This window comes from Elephas maximus, chromosome 25 (assembly GCF_024166365.1).
Source record: "Elephas maximus indicus isolate mEleMax1 chromosome 25, mEleMax1 primary haplotype, whole genome shotgun sequence".
Classification (NCBI taxonomy): Eukaryota; Metazoa; Chordata; class Mammalia; order Proboscidea; family Elephantidae; genus Elephas; species Elephas maximus.
The window spans coordinates 42,816,317-42,832,533 of NC_064843.1; the positions used below are offsets into that span (position 1 = coordinate 42,816,317).

Genomic DNA, 16,217 nt, shown 5'->3' on the forward strand with positions numbered 1-16,217 from the left:
TGCGGGAGTCTGGGTCTGAGGTGGGGGTTGCGCTGCTCTGAGGTTCTGCCCCCCCCCTGCCTGGCCCTGGCGCACATCTGGCCTCTCTCTGGGTCTCCCCACAGGTGGAAAGCTGTGAGAGCAGCTCGCACAGCATGGATGAGGTGTCCCTGAGCGCCTTTGGGGAGTGGACGGAGATCCCCGGTGCCCACCACATCATCCCCTCGGGCTTCATGCGGGTTGTGGAGCTGCTGGCCGAGGGCATCCCGGCCCACGTCATCCAGCTGGGGAAACCTGTCCGTTGTGTTCACTGGGACCAGGCCTCGGCCCGCCCCCGGGGCCCTGAGATTGAGCCCCGGAGGGAAGGTGACCACAATCGCTACCCTGGGGAGGGTGACCAGGGGGGAGAGGAGCCCCGGGAGGACAGGCGGGGTGAGGACGAGCAGTGGCCAGTGCTGGTGGAGTGTGAAGACTGTGAGGTGGTCCCGGCAGACCACGTGATTGTGACCGTGTCGCTGGGTGTGCTCAAGAGGCAGTATGCCAGCTTCTTCCGGCCAGGTCTGCCTGCAGAGAAGGTGGCTGCCATTCATCGCCTGGGCATCAGCACCACCGACAAGATCTTTCTTGAATTTGAGGAGCCCTTCTGGGGCCCCGAGTGCAATAGCCTACAGTTTGTGTGGGAGGATGAGGCAGAGAGCCGCACCCTCACCTACCCGCCCGAGCTCTGGTACCGCAAGATCTGCGGCTTCGATGTCCTTTACCCGCCTGAGCGCTACGGCCACGTGCTGAGCGGCTGGATCTGTGGGGAGGAGGCCCTCGTCATGGAGAAGTGTGATGACGAGGCGGTGGCTGAGATCTGCACGGAGATGCTCCGTCAGTTCACAGGTGCGTGCCCGCGCCTCCATGTCTTGCTTCCTGCTTCCACTAGCCTCTTCCTCAACTGCGTCCTCTGATAAAAACCAGTTGTCACCAAGGTGATTCCAACTCATGGTGACCCCATTGTGTCAGGGTAGAACTATACTCTGTAGGGATTTCAGTGGCTAATTTTTAGGAAGTAGATCACCAGGCTTTTCTTCCAAGGTGCCTCTAGGTGGACTCAAACTCCCAAACTTTTGGTTAAAAGCTGAGTGTGTTAACCATTCGTACCACCCAGGGACCCCCGTCCTCTGCTAAAAACTATCTGCTGCTGAGTCCGTTCCCGCTCATGGCAGCCTCATGTGTGTCAGAGTAGAACTGTGTTCCATGGAGTTTTCAGGGGCTGGTTTTTCAGAAGTAGATTTCCAGGCCTTTCTTCTGAGGTACCTCTGGGTGGGTTCGAACCACCAACTTTTCTGTTAGTAGCTGAGTGCTTAACCATTTGTGCTGCTTAGGGACTCTGAATTTCCAGATAGCTCTCCCCACTCTCCAGACTGTCTGCAGACTGGGAGGGCGTGGTGGTCACTGAAGAACAACCACCTGGGGCCCCGAAATTACTGGCTCTGCTTTCTGTTTGGAGCTTGATGCACTCAAAAAGACAGGTGCTGTGTTTATTCTCTTTCTAAGGCCTGGTGGTAAAAAACTCAGACATCATTGCCAATTGCGCATTTCCTACCCAAACTTTTGTCTTGCTGAGGGTTGGATTTACGTTTTTCTGTCTAATCCTTTTAGTTGAACATTTCCCATCCACTGTTCCACCAGGGCCTCACAGGAACCTCTGAAGCCAGAAAGGGGAACATTATTACCTGTAATGGTTTTAAAATGGGGGAAAATGAAGTCCCAGAGAGATGTGGTGTCTGCTGGAGGGCACAAGGAGGCGTGGGGGGGGGAGGGGTGTGTGTGCAGCTTGAACCCCTGCCTCTCTGTGCACTCTCCTCCATCCTCCGTGTCCCCCCATAGCAGCCTGGCCCCCCTGGAGCCCTGGGGCTGGGGTGGGAGTTGTTCATTCAGTGATATCTTCTGTGTGCAGCCATCTCTTACTGTCCCTTCCCTTGGCTCTTCTCACTTCCCAACAGGGAACCCCAACATTCCTAAACCTCGGCGAATCCTGCGCTCAGCTTGGGGGAGCAACCCCCACTTCCGAGGCTCCTATTCATATACGCAGGTGGGCTCAAGTGGGGCAGACGTGGAGAAGCTGGCCAAACCCCTGCCGTACACGGAGAGCTCCAAGGCGGCGGTGAGTGTGAGTGTGTGTGTGGGGGTGTGCAAGGTGAGTACGAGTGTGTAAGGGGGTGGGCGTGGGTATCTCACAGGGGTGTCTGGTGCAGGGTGAGGAAGGGAAGAGTTCATGGAGGAGTGGTAAAGGCAGACGAGGGTGGAAGGGCTCCTCTAGTGGAAGAGAAGACCAGAAGATGGCACTGACATCTGGAAGAAAAGATGGAGTCAAATTGAGACTTTACGGAACCATTCGATGCTGTGTTGTCCAGTGTGGTAGTCATTAATTTTAAATTAATTGAATTAACAAAAATTTAACTGGTAAGTTAAAAACTTAGTTCTTCTATAGCACTAGCCACATTTCAAGTTCAATAGCCACGTGTGGCTAGTGGCTACCATATTAGAGTGTAGAGCTATAGAACATTTTCATCATCGTAGAAAGTTCTCTTGGATGGCACTGACTCAATGGAAGTAAGTTTCTCAATAGGTTTTAGAAAATAAAATTGAGAATACTGACCCTCCCCCAAATTATTATTATTTTTTTGGTGTTATACTCCCTGAAGGAGCCCTGGTGGCACAGTGGTTGAAGCTTGGCTGCTAACCAAAAGGTCAGCAGTTCGAATCTATCAGCCGCTCCTTGGAAACCCTATGGGGCAGTTCTACTCTGTCCTATAAGGTCATGATGAGTCCGAATTGACAATGGGTTTTGGTTTTTTATATACTCTGAGAGAGAAAATAGTAAATCTAAGAGAAATAGTTGCATATATTTTTCCCTTCATAAAATGGGTTTCTTGTTTCTCCTCGAAGCATACAGTAGAAATTAATAATAATAATAAAATAACCAGTTGCTGTTGAGTTGATTCTGACTCAGGGAGACCCCATGTGTCCGAGTAGAACTGTGCTCCACAGGGTTTTCAATAACTGACTTTTTCAGAGATAGATCGCCAGTCTTTCCTACAAGTCACCTCTGGATGGACTTGAACGTTCAGCCTTTTGCTTAGCAGCTGAGCATGTTAGCAGCTTGCACCACCCTGAAACCTCTATGTACAATAAATTTTTGGAATGGTATTTAAAACAATTCTTTGGTGTAATTGGTGAAGAAGATTTCAGTCAACCAGCACATGTTGTGCCAGCCCGGCTATGTGCTCAGGGGGAAAAAGGAGAGGGCCAGCATTTAAAGAGAAAGAGGTCCCCAGAAAGGATCCTCCCTGCTGCCGCAGCATCCTCCCCAAAGAACAAATCTTACCTTGTTACCTGTACCAGATAGGACTAGTGCATGTAACCGAAAAATAAAACAAGCACAAAATAGCTGTGACTTAAACAAGATGGAAATTTACTTTGCTCATGCAGAAGGAAACCTGGAGACAGGGATCAGGACCCAGTATTGTTAGCATGTAGCTCCCATCTTCAAGGGTACCTTTGGTCCAACACGGCTGCTGAGGCTACAGCCTTTATGTCTGCATTTTAGGCTACAAGGAGGAGGAGAAGCAGACAAGCAAAAAGGAGAAATCTTGGAACTGAGTTCGGTATCTTTAGCAACAAGTGTACTTACAGCTCATTGGCCAGAACTTAGTCACATGACTATACCTAGTTGCTAGAGAGGCTGGGATAGGTCATTTATTCTGGATGGCAATGGACCCAGTTAAAGATCAAGGCTTCCTTACTGAGGAGGAAGAGGCAAATGGATGGAGGTTGGAGTCAATTTAACAACCTTGGTGGGCTCCTTGTTTGTGAGATGAAGCCTCACTACTCAAAGTGGGTGGCCCATGGACCAGCAGCACCAGCATCACCCGGGAGCTTGTTAGAAATGCAAAATCTCAGGCCCACCTCATACCTGCTGAATTAAAAACTGCTTTGTATCAGGATCCCCAGGTGATGGGTTTGCACATCCAGTTTTAGATGGCCTGGGATACAGCCCAGGCTTGGAATGCAAGAACGTGCACTTCGTCCAAACCCCACCAAGACAGCCTACTCCCTTTAAGTTGGGCTCTAACTGTACCAAAATGCTCTCAACCCCCTAAACCAGGCCTGCTCTGGTGCATTGTTGCCCCTACTTTTCCCTCTGCCTGAAATGACCTTTGCCTGTTCATTCACTTGGCATCCTCCAAGAACCACTCCAAATGTCCTGTCCTCTGGGAAGCTTTGTGCAACCCCCCTCGCAGTAGGCCTCTTTTCTGGGCTCTCAGCACCTCACCCCAGCACCCACCCCAGCACGCATGACACTGTTTAGTAATTGGGTTTCGTGTCTGGCTTCCCCACCAGCATGGCAGCTCCTCAAAGCAGCAGCCCGGTCACCTTTTATCTTCCAAGTGCCCAGAACAGTCCCGGGACCCTAATAGGGGCTCCATAAAGGTTTGTTAAATTACCACCTCACTTTATCGAGTGTGTTTCTTGTTCCAGGTTCTAAGTGCTTTAGGCTCATTATGTCACTTAATCCTTACAGCTGCCCTCAGAAGTAGGTGGTATAAACCCATTTTGCAGATGAGAAAATCGAGGCTTAGGGAGGTTAAAGCACTTGTCTGGGTTCTCTAGTAAGAGGCACAATGAGCCTTCGAGAGTACAGAGTCAGCACTCAGAACAACCTCATGGCGGAAAGATCAGAGGCCTGGATGTTTGGGAAGAAGCAGGGGAAGGGGGCCAGATGGCATGGGCAGCGCCTTATCCTCTGGAAGCAGCGGCACCTGCATCTCAGGTGCCTGCTCTCTGCTCTTGGACTTGTAGTATGGATTGGGGCTCTGGGAAGACAGTAGCTGCTTCTGTTCTGCCCTCATTCCTCTTTCCCTCACCAGCCCATGCAGGTGCTGTTCTCAGGGGAGGCCACCCATCGCAAGTACTACTCCACCACCCATGGTGCTCTACTCTCTGGCCAGCGGGAGGCTGCCCGCCTCATCGAGATGTACCGAGACCTCTTCCAGCAGGGGACCTGAGGGCCTTCCTCATTGCCGAGCGTGTTCCTTCAAGAACCACTAACTCGTGACTGCCAGCCCTTGCCCCCTGCTGCCATGTGCTCCTAATCTTCTAACCCTCTGTAGAATGGAGTTTTCTCTTTTGTAGAGATAGATGCCCTGACTGGCTTCAGACCTGGCCCTGTAGCTTTCCTTCTGGTCCTGACCAGGGTGGGGCTCATTGACTTACCTCTTCCTCTGACCCCTGACCTCCCTGTGCAGCCCTGTCTCTCCTGACTCATTATTGTAAGTGCCTTCAATACTTCGCATTTTGAGATAATAAAAAGAGGCCTACCTTTCCTGTGCTCCTCAGCTTCTCTCTTCTGTTGTCCTCAGCCCCTGTGTTTTCTTCTTTTTTTAATCATACCCCTGTCTTAGTTATCTAGTGCTGCTGCTGTAACAGAAATGCCACAAGTGGATGGCTTTAACAAACAGAAGCTTATTCTCTCAGAGTCTAGTAGGCTAGAAGTCCAAATTCAAGACATCAGCTCCAAGGGAAGGCTTTGTCTGTTGGCTCTGGAGGAAGGTCCTTGTCATCAGTCTTCCCCCGGACTAGGAGCCCCTCTACGCAGGAACCCCAGGTCCAAAGGACGTGCTGTGCACCCGGCACTGCATTCTTGGTGGTATGAGGTATCCCTGTCTCTCTGTTCACTTCTCTCTTTTATATCTCAAAAGAGACTGTCTCAAGACACGATCCAATCTTGTAGATCGAGTCTTGCCTCATTAACTAACTGCTGCCTATCCCACCTTATGGAGGTAGGATTTATAACACATAGGAAAATCACATCAGATGACAAAATGGTGGACAGTCACATAATACTGGGAATCATGGCCTAGCTAAGATGACACACATTTTTGGGGGACATAATTCAATCCGCCCTTTGGCCCCCCAAAATTCATGTCTTTGCCACATGTAAAACACATTCACCCCATCATATCATAGCAAAAGTCCAAAATCCAAAAACCCTCTTCATCTGTGAAATCTAGAATACAAGTTATCTGCTTCCAAAGTCCAATGGTGAAACAGGCACAAGCTAGACATTTCCATTAGAAGTGGGAGAAATTGGAAAAAAAGTATAACAGGCACCAAGCAATTGGCAGAACACAATTATATTAGCCCCCAAGGCTTTGAAAACAATCCTCTGTTCTCTGAGACAATTTACACAATGGCCCTGCCCTCCAGACTCTAGGTATTGGGCACACTGTCCAGATTATGAGTGGCGGTCCCTGGCCCTGGGGTTCAGCTTGGCTTTCCAGGCCCACTGGAACACCAGCCTTCGCTCCCTCAGCTTTAGGCACACCATTCTCCTAGTCCATCTGAGTGGTGACTGCACCCTTAGAAACACCAGAGGCTATGGATCTACCCTTTGAAGCCCCGTAGGTCTTGGCCATACCATTTGAGACTGAGGCAGCTTGACTTCTTGTGTTCCTTTTCTCTTCAGCTTCTGCTTCCTGGTTCCTTGGCTTCTCGGCCTCTCGGGCCTCTGCTGGGGCAAGTATTCCAAAGATCTGTAGCTCCACTGATAAGTGCCGGGAGGCACCCCACTCTACCAGTAAACTTTGGCCAGAAGGTACTCAGCTGTCTTGCTTCGTGGGTTGGCAAGCCTAGCTCCATCGATAAGTGCCTGGAGGCACCCCACTCTGCCAGGAAGCCTCCTGCACAAAGGCACTCAGCTCTCTCACTCTGGGGGTCAGCTCCAGCACTCTTTGGTGCTGGTCTCTTGGTTCTGCTGCTGCTGGTTCTCTGCTGCTGCTGGTTCTCTGCTGCTGCTTCTTGCCATCTGTGCCATCTCTGGTGTTAACGGTTCTCCTCACTGCCCTCCAAGTCCTCTATCCATTCACAGCTTTAAAACCGTTTACACATTTTAAGTATCTGTTAGAGCAGCATACTACTCTCTCAGTACAAAATACTGTCTTAGTTACCTGGTGCTGCTATAACAGAAATCCCACAAGTGGATGGCTTTAACAAACAGAGGTTTATTCTCTCACTGTCTAGTAGGCTAGAAGTCCAAATTCAGGGTGTCAGCTCCAGGGGAAGGCTTTTTCTGTCGGCTCTGGAGGAAGCCTCTTGTCAGCAATCTTCCCATGGACTAGGAGCCTCTCCACGCAGGAACCAAAGGATGCACTCTGCTCCCAGCACTGCATTCTTGGTGGTATGAGGTCCCTGTCTCTCTGCACCCTTCTCTCTTTTGTATCTCAAAAGAGATTTTCTCAAGACAATCCAGTCTTGTAGGTTGAGTCCTGCCTCATTAAAATAACTGCTGCCTATCCCACCTCATTAACATCATAGAGGTAGGATTTATAACACATATGAAAATCACATCAGATGACAAAATGGTGAACAATCACACAATACTGGGAATCATGGCCTAGCCAGTTTGATACACATATTTTTGGGGGATACAATTCAATCAATGACACCTCCTTTGAGTGAGAAGATGGTTGGGGAGCCATGGCCTGTCTGGGCCCCCAGAAGGAAAGTGCCTGCATTTCCTGGAAGGGGTGTCCCTGTACCTCAATGTGGTTGGGGCTATTTGCCTGTCTGCGTGGAGGCCCCTCAAGGATAAGGGTCCCTCTTCCTGCCAGACCCCAGCTCCTTCAGGCAGACCTGGTTCATCCGCTGGTCTTTGCCTGACTTCTCAGAGCCTGACTGGAAGATGAGGCCACTTGGAGTGGAGTGGAGTGAGTTCCATGGGAGGGGAGACCCTGCTTAGATGTGTTAATTATTATATCAGCATCACCTGCCCACAGGGCTTTGTGCCTGGCCCATGCTGCCATCATTTGGAAAGGTAGATAGTCTGGCCATTGTTTTGGCAGAGAGATATTCCCAACTGTCTCCCACTTGCTATATTCCAAGGACCTGCCAGTTATTGGGGGCTAGTCTGTTCTCTTTTTTGCTCAGTAAAAAAAAACATATCTATACACACACCTCCATACGCTCACCTTCATACACATACACCTACATACACTTACATATACTTACCCACATACAAATATACACACACAGACCTGCACACACACCCCCTACCTCTACACACATACTTACATATATTCACACTTACATACACCCACTCCCACATAGATACACATACATACATGCATATACATACCTATACACAGGTATATACACACATACACACCTGTACACATACAATTACATGTACAGAACCTTAAAGAACATGTAGTCATTTCCTTACTCCAGGTTTCTTGTGGTAGAGTTCCAAATCTATAGAAGTGAGGGGATGGGGTGGTGGAGAGAGGTGGGCTTACTGGTCTAACGATATATGATGGTTAAGGTTGTGTATCGACTTGGCTGGGCCATGATTCTCAGTGGTTTGGTAATTATGGTATAGTTTGGCAGCTATGTAATGATGTAATCACTTCCATAATGAGATCTGATATAATGTAAACACCTCCATGATGAGATCTGCTATGAGCAGCCAATCACTTGAAAGGGAGTTTCCTTGGGGGTATGACCTGCATCCAATATACGTAGACTTTCTGGCAAAGCTCCCTGGCTTTTGCTTTGCTCTGGATCCTGCATTTGGTTCGTCATCATCTGGCCTCCGGTTCTTGGGATTTGAGCCAGCAACATGTCATCTTACCTGCCAATCTTGGATTCATGAGCCTCTGCAGCCCGTGAGCCAGCTGCCTGTCGTCTGACCTGCCAATCTTGGGTTCATCAGCCCCTGTGACTATGTGAGTCAGGAGAAGCCTCCAGCCTGATGCCTGACCCAGGGACTTGGGACTTGCCAGCCTCTACAACTGCGTGAGCCATTTCCTTGAGATAAATCTTTCTCTTTATATATATGTGCTTCACAGGTTTTGCATCTCTAGAGAATCCAGACACCACATATGAGTTCAGGTCAGGCCCTCTTCTCATTTAGGGCATTGCCCTTGATGTGACCTTATGCCACCCCCAGGTTGTTGTGGAGTATGTCCAACTCACAGATACGCCTACACACGCCACCCTACCTGTACCCCTCTATGTTCTGGCCTATATTCACACCTAACAAGCATCTTGCTTTGCCAGGGTTGATGCACAGAAATCTTCATGGAGTTTATACTGGATTCGTAGTCACTTGCTGGCATAACTTTAAATGTAAACATATAAAATTTTATGTAAACATAATAAAATTTTTTTTGAATAGAGGATCTATCCCTGTGGTTCAAGCCCCAAAGCTACAAAAGGACACACTGTGACTTGTCTCCTCCCGCACCTGCCCCAGTTGCCACTGCTCTCCCCGCAACCCCACGTTGTTACTGTCTCGAGTGTCCTCTCAGAGATCTAAGCGAGCATAAACCTGTATCCTTCTCCCTCCTTTTTATGCAGAAGGTGACAAAGCATACAGCCTGTGCTTGTTTCCGGTAACAATGTACCTTGGCGATCTCCGCACAACAGCATTTAAACAGACCATGTAAATTGGGTGACACTCTTACTTTGGTTAGAGTGTGTCTCCTTCTTGACCGAATTACTCCACAGGGAGCCCCTTCTAGAGTTCGGCCTAGCATGCACTGAGCCAGCATGGACCCTCCCCAGTTCCTGGGTTTTCCCATCACCTGCAGTGGGCAGGACAGAAGCAGCCCATCGTGTAAAGATGGGGGTAGAAAACAATAATAAATAGATTCTCAGAATCACAGGTGTAGGACTTTTAGGACTCCATGCGGTGAAAGGGTAGGGGAATGTTTATTTGGTGACTGCATGTTGGGAACTCAGGTGTGAGTAAGAGGAGGCGGAGAATGTTTGCCTAGTGCTCACGGCCCGCAGGGCAGGACATCAGTCATAAACGATGGCACAGTGTCTCCTCATTTGACGTGCATGCCCATGCAGGCTGACAGGGGCCATGTGTCCCTGGGAGAAATGAAACCTCAGGGAAGTTCAGTAACTTGCCTGAAGGCCCTCAGTACGTGGTGATGCTGAGACTTGAACTGAAGTCTGCCTGTGTGAGCTCATTTTATGGGTGAGGAGAGGCTGGTGCCATCAAAACAGAGCCCATTGCTCAGGGAGAAACTGGAACAGCCACCCTGGAAGACTGTGGCTCTTGTTAGCTGCCGTCAAGTCAGCCCAGACTCATGGTGGCCCCGTGCACAACAGAACAACTGTTGTGCTCCGTAGGCTTTTCACTGGCTGCTTTTTCGAAGTAGATCACCAGGCCCTTCTCCCTAGTCCTTCTTAGTCTGGCAGCTCTGCTGAAATCTGTTCAGCGTCATAGCAACACACAAGCCTCGGCCGAGGATGAGTGGTGGTTGCGCATGAAGTGTATTGTCTGGGAATCGAACCTGGGTCTCCTGCATAGAAGAAAAGAAATCTACTACACAATACTGTGGCAGAGCCTACTTAAGCTGCCCATGTGCCTGCCAGCATTTCCACTCCTGGGCGTGTACCTGAGAGAAATGAGTCCATGTGCCCACCAAAAATACGTATAGGACTGTTCACAGCAACATAGCTCGTAATAGCTAGAAGTTGGGAACAGCCCGGATGCCCAGCAGCAGTAGAATGGATAAGTTGCAGTTATGTTCATCAGTGGAATACTAGATAGCAGTAAAATAAAGTGAACTGATATTTGCAACAACATGGGTGAATCTCAAAAACACTATGTTGAGTGAAAGAAGCCGGGCACTAAAGCCAGAGACCACATACTATATGATTCCCTTTGTAGAAAGTTCAAGAACCTGTAAAATTACCATCTGGTGTTAGAAGTGAGGGAGTGGGGTAGTGACTGGGAGGGGGCATGAGGTAACTTTCTGGGGTCATGGAAATGTTCCATATCTTGACCTGGGTGGTGGTTGAATGGGTGTATACATTGTTAAAAATGCATCCGATTGTACTGTGCACTTTACTGTATATATAACTCAATAAAAAAAGTTCAAAAAAGTTTGAAGACTCCCTTTCCCTCCCCTCCAGCCCAAAACACAGAGTAGATCTGGTTGTATAAAAACCAAACCATCTGCCAGCGAGTTGACTCTGACTCATGGTGACTCTGTGTATGTCAGAGTATAATTGTACTCCATAGGATTTTCAATGGCTGATTTTTTTGAAATAGATCACCAAGTCCTTTCTTCCGAGGCACCTTTGGATGGGCTCGAACCCCCAACTTTGAGTTAGCAGCTGAGTGCATTAACTGTTGCTACCACCCAGGGGCTCCTGGTTGTGTTTGCCCAGTGGGTTTTCTCCTAGCAGCAGAGATGATGCCTTCCTGAGAGGAGGAAAAGGAGGAACGCCCTACCCTCGCCCAGCTGCCTGGTGATAAGGGTTGGCCTCACGTTTACACAGGAAGTTACCGTTTACCAGTCCTCTTGTCTGTGTCCTGTCATCCTCTCTGTATCTGCAGCCACGGGAGGGAGGCAGGGATTGTCTACAGCAGAGGAAACTGAGGTTCCCAGAAGGGCTTGTGTGAAGACGCGCAAGGCCGCACAGCTTGGAGAGGATGTGATCTCGTGGGGGAGAGAGTGGCCTTGGGAGGATGTTAAGGGGAACCACAGGGACACACTCACAGGCGGGGACAGGTGTGGGGGAGTTTGCCAAAGCAGTCAGTCCTTGAGCCTCCTGCTTCCATGCCAAGTATTTGGGTGATTTACAGCTTCAAGAACAGATTCGAGGCAGATGAACAAGGACGAGCAGGAGCCCTTCAGAAGTGAGGAGAAACTAGTACAGGCATGAACACAGGGTGACTGCCTTGCTGTGACTGTTTCTTTCCCTTTTCTTAAATTCTATAAATGGTTTTATACGAAGCCTGAGACAACCTTGTACACTAACAAAACTCAATATGGTAAACACTTATCTTTGGTAATGCTCTATTATCCCGAAAAAACAAAAGCTACTGGTAAAAAACAGGCAAAGGAGAGGATGGCTTTCTCCGGAACGAAAAATTCCTGCCTTAATGCAGAATTGTTTAAAAACTGAAGAATGAATATTGAACTGAAATGTTAAAATAAATAGAGGGACTTTATTCCTGGGGGGATAGAGATCCTTGGAGGGGGACACCAGGACACACCATGTGTTCACCTGGACCTTAACACTCAATCTATGGCTTGGCTCTGCTGTGCCTGTTTCTGAAGCAGCCTTGGCATTGACCAAAACCCAGAAGGCTCTACCAGGGCTGGCAGATGTGGCGTGCTTGGGCCAACACCCATGCCGACGGCTGGAGAGGAAGGCGCTTTCCTGGCACCGGCTTCTACGTAGAACGAGTTGTGTGATTTCTGGTGCTGCAGGCATCAGGGACTCCCTCCCTGGTCATGGTGTTCAGTTGTGACTTTGTGGAAGCCTCACAATGTTTCCTTCAGAGGCCTGGGGACTTGGCAGAAACTGGCTTTCCACCTTTGCTGCCATGTGACAGGTGAGCACGGTGTTATCTCCCAGAACATGAGAGCTGCCCGGAGAACCAGGCTCTCCCACAAACAAATGTACGAGTGAGGCGCCTCTGGTCTGAGTCACCCTGGTCCTGTTGGAATGAGCTCAAGGGAAACCCCAAGGTGCAGAGGTGGGCTGCTGACTGAGTTCTTCAGAACCTCCTGTCTTAATTGATGGCTGGCCAGACATAATGGTAAAGTCACATGAGGCTGGTTCCTTATAATGACTGGGCTGGGCTTGTTTTTGAGGCCACTCTTGATTGGTGAAGGGCAATCAAACCAGCAACAAACAGGAAGAGTTGTCCCCCTACAGACAGCCAGAACATTTAATCTCATTTATAAGACAGGAAGGGGGGTCACAGCCCCATTTCATCCTATTTAACTGGACATTGATGGATACAAAGCCCTTCTCACTTCCCACAATTCTAGTATGTTTGTTTAACATGGATTTTGCAAGAGTGTTCAAAATCTGGAACTTTATCAAGAGATGCTAAGTATCAGGCATATTTTATTTATGTGAAAAGTGTGCATATGATTTTGATCTGTTGGATTTCACTGCAGACCCCATCACTCTTTTTTGTCCTAGATCTGCCACCTTGTCCCCTCCCACATGTGGGGCACATGGGGTCACACCATCATCTGTCCATCCCTAGTTCAAGGCCATGGGGCCACCTAATGCTTTATAGCTCTTCTTATTTGTGAGCTACTTCAGTGCCCTTTCCAGCTACATGAGACAATGGTTCTGCTTCTTGGCTTAAATTGGTTTGGATTTCTGTTACTTGCAATCAGTCGCGACTACTTAAAGTTGATACCAGGAGTGGGGTTGTACAATCAATCAATCATTTCGCTGAGTCTCTTTCTGATACTTTCAACGCTCTTGCCTCCTGTTCTGTTGAATCCAATAATAATCTCAATCATGGATCAATCCAGTTGTCTGATGTCTCCACAGCTATGTCTGGGCCACCAACAGTACTGCTAGAGAAAAACAGGGAGCCATGCCCTGCTGGCCAAAACAAAGCAAAAGAAAACAAAGCAACACTGCCTACAAGATCTTTCCATGGACTTAACATTTCTAAGCAGAACTCTTGATCCACCCCGTCTCAAATATCACCAACCCCTGTTGTCAGTTGCTGTTAAGTTGCCTTCAACTCATTGTGACCCCATGTAATTGCACAAATTGTTGCCAGGTCCCACACCATCTTCATGATCATTGGTGTGTTTTAAGCCCATGGTTGCAGTCATTGAGTCAGTCCATCTCATTGAAGGTTTCCCTCACTGTCACTGACCCTCCACTTTTACAAACATGAAGATCTTTTCCAATGATTGGTCCCTTCTGATGGCATGTCCAAAATAAGTTGAATTCTCAGACAGTGACTCTGGATAATTTTCAGAAGCAGATAACTAGCCTTTTCTTCCTAGTCTGTCTTAGTCTGGAAACTCCGCTGAAACCTGTCCACCATGGGTGACCCTGCTGGTATTATGAAATAGCGGTGCCACAGTTTCCAGCATCATAGCAACATGCAAGCCACCACAGCATGACAAATCGATGGGTGGTGGCACTAACCCTAGTCTTCTCCAGTTGAGTAAGTGTTGCCACTGTCTGTCTCAGGGCAAACACCCGAGTCATCACTGACTCCTCTTTTTCTTTCACGCTTCACATATCATCAGATTTGCCATCATCAAGTCTTGTGGATTCTACCTACAAAACACATCCCAAATCTAACTGGTGTGAGCAACATCAAACCATCAACAAACAGGAAGAGCTGTCCTCCTACTAAGGTGCTTCCCACCTCCTCCACTGCCCCTCTCACCTCTGCCCTGGGTGACTACATTAGCTTCCTAAGTGAGTCGCTTCTTCCACACTTGCCCCTTGCAGTCTGTTCTCCACACAGCAGCAAGTGTGATCTTTTGAAAATAGGAATCTAGTCGCATCCCTCCCCTAGTCTCCCATGACCCATCACACTAAGGATGAAAGGTGATTTCCAATATCCTACGTGATGTGGCCCTGGTTCCTGTCTCCTACAACTCTCCCTTTCTTTTGGCCTGGGCTGTCCCCTTTCTCTGGGATGCTTTCCTCACAGGTATTTCCAAGTCTCTTTCCCTCCTACTTTCAGAGCTCTGCTCAGATGCCATTTCTCCAGGAAGACTTCCCTGAGCACAGAGCACCAGTTTCCACAGCACTCTCGTGGCTCGCCCTGTTTCTTCACAGCACTTCCCCTGATGATATGTCCCCCCTCCTCCAAGAGCAGCTGGAACCAGCTTACCCCGTTTTCGAAAACATTAAGAAGGACAACAAAATTAAGCAATCCTTAATAAAGTTCCTATAGAAAACTCAGTCACAGGATAATACTCAGTTCTCTTTCCCATGTCATTGGCGATCCCGAGCTCCCATATTCTCTGGAGAGTAAGCAGTAGTTTTGCTGAACATTGTCAGTACTCAGAGCGCCTGTGTACACGTGCAAACCAGTAGATCCTACTGCACGTACTAACATTCTTTGCTATCTAGCACCCTAAATGTAACTGACGTTATTTCCATGTTTATTTGTTTACTATCTATCCAACCCCTCCACACCCAAATGTGAGCTCTATGTTCATTGCTGTGTGTCCAGTGCCCACACAGGGCTGGCACAGTAAAAATCCTAAAAAACCAAACCTGTTGCTGTTGAGTAGATTCCGACTCATAGTAACCCTATAGGACAGAGTAGAACCGCCCCATAGGATTTCCAAGGAGCAGCTGGTGGATTCAAACTGCTGACATTTTGGTTAGCAGCTGAACTCTTAACCACTGTGCCACCAGGGCTCCGCTATCAATAAAGATTTTTAGAATGAATGAACAAGCGAAAGGATAAGCCAAGCTGAGTGGTGCCAACCCAGAGACCCAAACTGACCGCCAGCCACCCAGCAGTCCTCCTGGGTTTCCCTGATCAGTTTCTATCCTCCCGTCCTGTTAAACTTCTCACCCCCCTGCCTCTTCATTGTCAACGGGCAACAACGTGGTCTCCTGCTTCACAGAGAAAATAGAAGCCACTCAGTAGCGGCTTCCAGACCAATCCACAAACTCACCTGCACTAGCGCCCATCCTTTTAGACCTCTCTCGGATCATGAAGACGAGGGCCCTGCCTCTCCCGGGGTGACCCTCCACATGGGCTCCAGGCCCAAACTCAGGGACCTCGCTGTGTCCATTCCACTCCCCCCATCTTGGATCTCTCTAGTCTGTCCTTCTCATCCATATTGAAATACGCTCATGTCTTTCCGTGACTCCAGCGTCCGCTTACTATCACCCTCCCTTGCCCCTTGCCTCCTCTTCACAGCCAAGCTTCACAGTAGCGTTGTCTACATTTGCTGGTTCCACAACCTCACTCTCCCTGCCCTAGCAGTTGTTGTTGTTGTGAGTCTCAGGCTGCGGAGCAAGGTTCAGGCAGACTGAGTTGGCTTCCCTCTCCCGGTAACTAAGAGAGGCGAGGTGCAGCCCGCGGCCTCCTCGCCCGCAAAGATCCTTCTACTCTACAAGCATGAGCAACCTCGTGGGCTGAGCCACGTCCTCTGCCGCCATCTGCTGGCTTTATGGGAACACAGCACCCTTGCTGCACGGTGAACCTCTCTCCTGGATTTTGAGGTTTTTTGTTTTTAATTAAACCACAAGAAGTGCTTTTAATTAATATCTAATAAACGAAGGGGAACCCTGGTGGCGTAGTGGTTAAATGCTACGGCTGATAACCAAAGGGTCGGCAGTTGGAATCCACCAGGCGCTCCTTGGAAACTCTGTGGGGCAGCTCTACTCTCTCCTATAAGGTCGATATGAGTTGGAATCGA

The 16,217-nt window shown here is 48.9% G+C and overlaps 1 protein-coding gene across 7 annotated transcripts in view; it reads left to right on the forward strand.

Moving 5' to 3' along the window:
- SMOX (spermine oxidase) overlaps window positions 1-10,916 on the forward strand; it is a 50,961-nt gene extending 40,045 nt beyond the window's left edge. For 4 of the 7 annotated variants that reach the window (XM_049869906.1, XM_049869907.1, XM_049869908.1 and 1 more), the window contains 3 exons: window positions 105-864; window positions 1,971-2,131; window positions 4,899-10,915. In XM_049869906.1, coding sequence (XP_049725863.1) covers window positions 105-864; window positions 1,971-2,131; window positions 4,899-5,036 — 1,059 coding nt within the window. In that variant the 3' untranslated portion in view covers window positions 5,037-10,915. Of the gene's footprint in view, window positions 1-104; window positions 865-1,970; window positions 2,132-4,371; window positions 4,462-4,898 lie in introns of all 7 variants that reach the window. The other 3 variants (XR_007515461.1, XM_049869910.1, XM_049869905.1) reach the window with 3 other exon arrangements.
- The last annotated feature ends 5,301 nt before the right edge of the window (window positions 10,917-16,217 follow it).